The sequence below is a fragment of the Beta vulgaris genome, chromosome 4, assembly GCF_026745355.1.
Source record: "Beta vulgaris subsp. vulgaris cultivar EL10 chromosome 4, EL10.2, whole genome shotgun sequence".
Classification (NCBI taxonomy): domain Eukaryota; kingdom Viridiplantae; phylum Streptophyta; class Magnoliopsida; order Caryophyllales; family Amaranthaceae; genus Beta; species Beta vulgaris.
Window position 1 is genome coordinate 4,989,803 of NC_079205.1, and position 3,526 is coordinate 4,993,328.

The 3,526-nt window shown below is 32.5% G+C and overlaps 1 protein-coding gene across 1 annotated transcript; it reads right to left on the reverse strand.

The window, feature by feature from the left end:
* Positions 1-1,068: 1,068 nt before the first annotated feature.
* LOC130591036 (uncharacterized) lies at positions 1,069-2,256 on the reverse strand. The gene is made up of 3 exons (XM_057393919.1): positions 1,447-2,256; positions 1,217-1,396; positions 1,069-1,155 (listed from the first exon to the last, which is right to left on the reverse strand). Exons 1-3 carry the CDS (start codon positions 2,254-2,256, stop codon positions 1,069-1,071), a joined length of 1,077 nt encoding a protein of 358 aa, XP_057249902.1.
* Between the last annotated feature and the right edge of the window lie 1,270 nt (positions 2,257-3,526).

A 3,526-nucleotide genomic window follows, 5' to 3' on the forward strand; every position in this document is an offset into this window, starting at 1 on the left:
CTTAGCTTCCTCGTCCAATGTGCTTCAGAAATGCACATGGATTCTACTCCTTATGACAAGAGAGCCAATCCTAGTAGAAGCTATGTTGAGAATTCTGAGTGCACTCCATCTGAATGTTTGAAGGAAACGAAGATTAAACTGTCCAATAATCTAAATCAGACTGCAGAACAGAACAACTTGTCTAGTGTTGATGAAATACTTACGGAAGCTAAAACATCTTGCAATAAGGGAACACCTACTCTGAGCAACAATGAAGTAAACAGCAATGTAGATACTTATGGAGGCTTATTGATTGACTTGCAAAGCTATGATAGTTATGGAATATGTACTACTACTGGGAAAAATGAAGTAAAAAACTGAAGGGATCTAAAAGTACAATTCACAGAGCCAAACGTCCAGGTGCATCACACTTCGAATAGAAAGTTGAATGCTACAGGGGAAACTGAAGAGGTTAGAGGAGGCTTCTTGGGATGAGTCTATTCTACATACAGATGTAATAGCAACTGAACAAACAAATTTTGTATTTGTAAATGGTGGTTTTAATACCTCCTATATTATTAGGCACCTATGAATTGTCTGAACTTTTATTTCAAATGTAATTAGATGTCTAGCAACTAGGACAACAACTGAGTGAACAACTATTTTGATTTGTAAATGGTGGTTTATGGCTGTTGCGTTCCCAATTCTAAAGCCAACACACTAGTCTAAATATTGTTAGGAAGATGCAATAGTTTGTAATTGTGCTTAAGAGGAAGATGCAGTAGTTTGTAATTGTGCTTAAGATTCAATGTCCAAGAGTTTTGCTTGAAGCATAAACTCGAGAAAATCAACTTAGCAAGAATATATATATATATATGTGCAGCTTGTACATAAAAGAGTTTCAAATGTAAGCATAAATTGCAAGAAAGTAGATCATAAATCCAGAAATTCCATTGATCATTATTCAAAGAACTCAATCTTATAAATCCACAAACACAAACTAAATTGGTAATTAGCACAGTTACTTTGATAAGACACTAATAATTACACTAATTGGATAGATCATTATACATGAAACAAAATGTTATTTTATACATCTCTAAGGAACTCATCCACAATCTTGAATTCTATATATTGGAAGCCAAAGTCAATATCATGAAGGTTGTCTTCAGGCACCTGTAAAGGCTCACACAAATACTCCATAGAAGTAGTAGTACTATTGCCAGTAGAAACAAACGGTTTCGCAATTTCTTTGATCACCCTCCATGGTATCATCCACGATGATATCCATACTTTCACCCACTTCCTCCACAGTAGTAGTAGCAGCAGCAGCATAGCAGCTAAGATCAGAAGAAGATGCGGTTTCATTTACATTATCATGGACCTCCATATCTTCACCCATATTATTTTTTCGTCGCTAGAATAACCAAATATATCGAAATAAGTTGGTACGAAAGAGTTCTCCACATGATCAGTAGTAGCATTATTACCATCACCCTCCTTCATGGTATCATCCACGATGATGTCCAAACTTTTACCACTATCGACAAACTCCATACTTTCACCCAATTCCTCCATAGTAGTACTAGTAGTAGCAGCAACATTGCAGCTAAGATGATAAGTTGGTTGCTCAATCGTCTCTTGTACAGCTGCAGCGGCAGCGGCGGGCGGTTCCATCATGACGTTGGAAGAAGCAGGAGGTTTGCGCACATAAATCAGTCCTCGACATCCACGCTTGTTTTTTGCTCTACTATTTCCCTTGACTTTCATAGTTATCCGGCATAGAACAAACTCCCTGATCTCTACTTGTAGTTGTTGCAAGAAGTCTGGATGGAAGGAATATTCATGCATCCTCCACTCTCCCTCCACCATTAATATACTGTTACTATCTTCTTTTTTAGGTTCTGGTACAAACTTAAAATACCTATCATAAGCAAAAACTTTTCCATCCTCATCTATAATCTCGTCAGGACGCTCTCCTTTCCATGTTCCAACTCCGACAATTCGACGTTGGTTATTTCTGACTTTATTTAGCTTGCTGCTAACTTTCTTGAGTTCAGTAAAAACGTAGCGAATTCTTTCTTCCTCTCGATCTTCTTTCATGACCATATCTTTGAATAACTCATAGGGATGACAAGCATAAAGATTAACTTCGGTTATTGGATACTCCGGCGGAAGTTTTTTACCACAGATTTTGGGTTTTAGACACTCTGTAAATATTTCTTCAACTGTTGGTTTAAATTTGTAGCAAGGAATATTAAAAAAAGTAGTGCTCATTGTTACGTTGGAGCTGGTGCTTGGTGGTGTGGGAAACAATTCAAGAAGCTACGTATGCTTGTGCAGTGTGCTTGGTGGTGTTTAAATGTTTATGAAGTTGTAAGAAGTGCATTTAACTTCTTGATTTATAGAATACTTGATCGTAAAAGATAATTGTATGATGTTGGGATTACTCTAAAATCGTGACTCTCCTCTCCTACGATGTTAGGGTCGGATTCTCTTTTTTTTTTTTAAATAAATTTTTAGATTATTGTAATTTCAATTCTTAATATCATTCTTTTTTTTGTTATTTTTTTTTTTTTTACAAAGTCTTTTTTGCTGTTGAAGCCAGAGGGAAAGTATTGATCATGTTTAGAAATAATGTTGTACTTCTTGTGATTTTTTTTTTTTTTAGTTTTACCCAAAATTATTAGCTTTTTTTTACCGTACTAGTTGTTTGTATCCAAAATAGCGTTTTTGCAATATTCGAATCACGTTGAATTTAATTAGCAAGATGATTGTAAAATAACTGTTCCAAAACAATTAGTACTTGCACTTGCTGTTTGGGGTGACAAAGGTGTTCATAAATAATTTATTCATACCATACTATGGGACAGACAATATACATTCTAGTAGCACTTTGACGTGCATTTAGAAGCTTAATCTAGTATTTTAAGAGAGCCCTCTAAGGGCATGTTCTCTTCGGCATAAAACAGCTGAATTGAACTGAATTGAATTGAATTGAATTGAATTAAATTAAATTGAATTAAACTGAATTGAATTATATTGAATGTAATTAATATATAAATAATATTTAAACAATAATAATATGAAAAAAAATAATTATAATGATAAGTAATAATAATGAATAATTAATTATGAATAATAAAAATAATAATAATAGTATTTTGGATATTTTTAAATGATAGTTATAAATAAATAATATTACTAATCATAAATTATTAATAATAATAATAATTAATGATAATAATGATAATTAATAGTAATTATTTTATATTATTTGTATTAATATATTAATACTGGATGATGATTATATTATAACAATAATATCTAAGAAGTAAGTTAATATTACTATTTTGATAATTAGATTTAATATATAATAATATTTAGTAATAAAAATAATGATTGGATCCGACCGTACAAAATTGCATCATAAATCGTTTTGACGCGATTTGATTGGTTTATGAGCTAAAAAAACGTGGGTTTATTTGTGCTTTTGACCTAAACCATGTTCCTGCTAATAATAATAGCAATAATAATGAGTAAAGCT

Coding starts and splice junctions, on each gene's coding strand:
- LOC130591036 (XM_057393919.1), bottom strand. CDS start 2,256: ATGAGCACTACTTTTTTTAATATTCCTTGCTACAAATTTAAACCAACA. Junction 1,397..1,446: donor ATAATGCTACTACTGATCAT/GTGGAGAACTCT, acceptor TGGTTATTCTAG/CGACGAAAAAATAATATGGG. Junction 1,156..1,216: donor ATCAAAGAAATTGCGAAACC/GTTTGTTTCTAC, acceptor GAGCCTTTACAG/GTGCCTGAAGACAACCTTCA.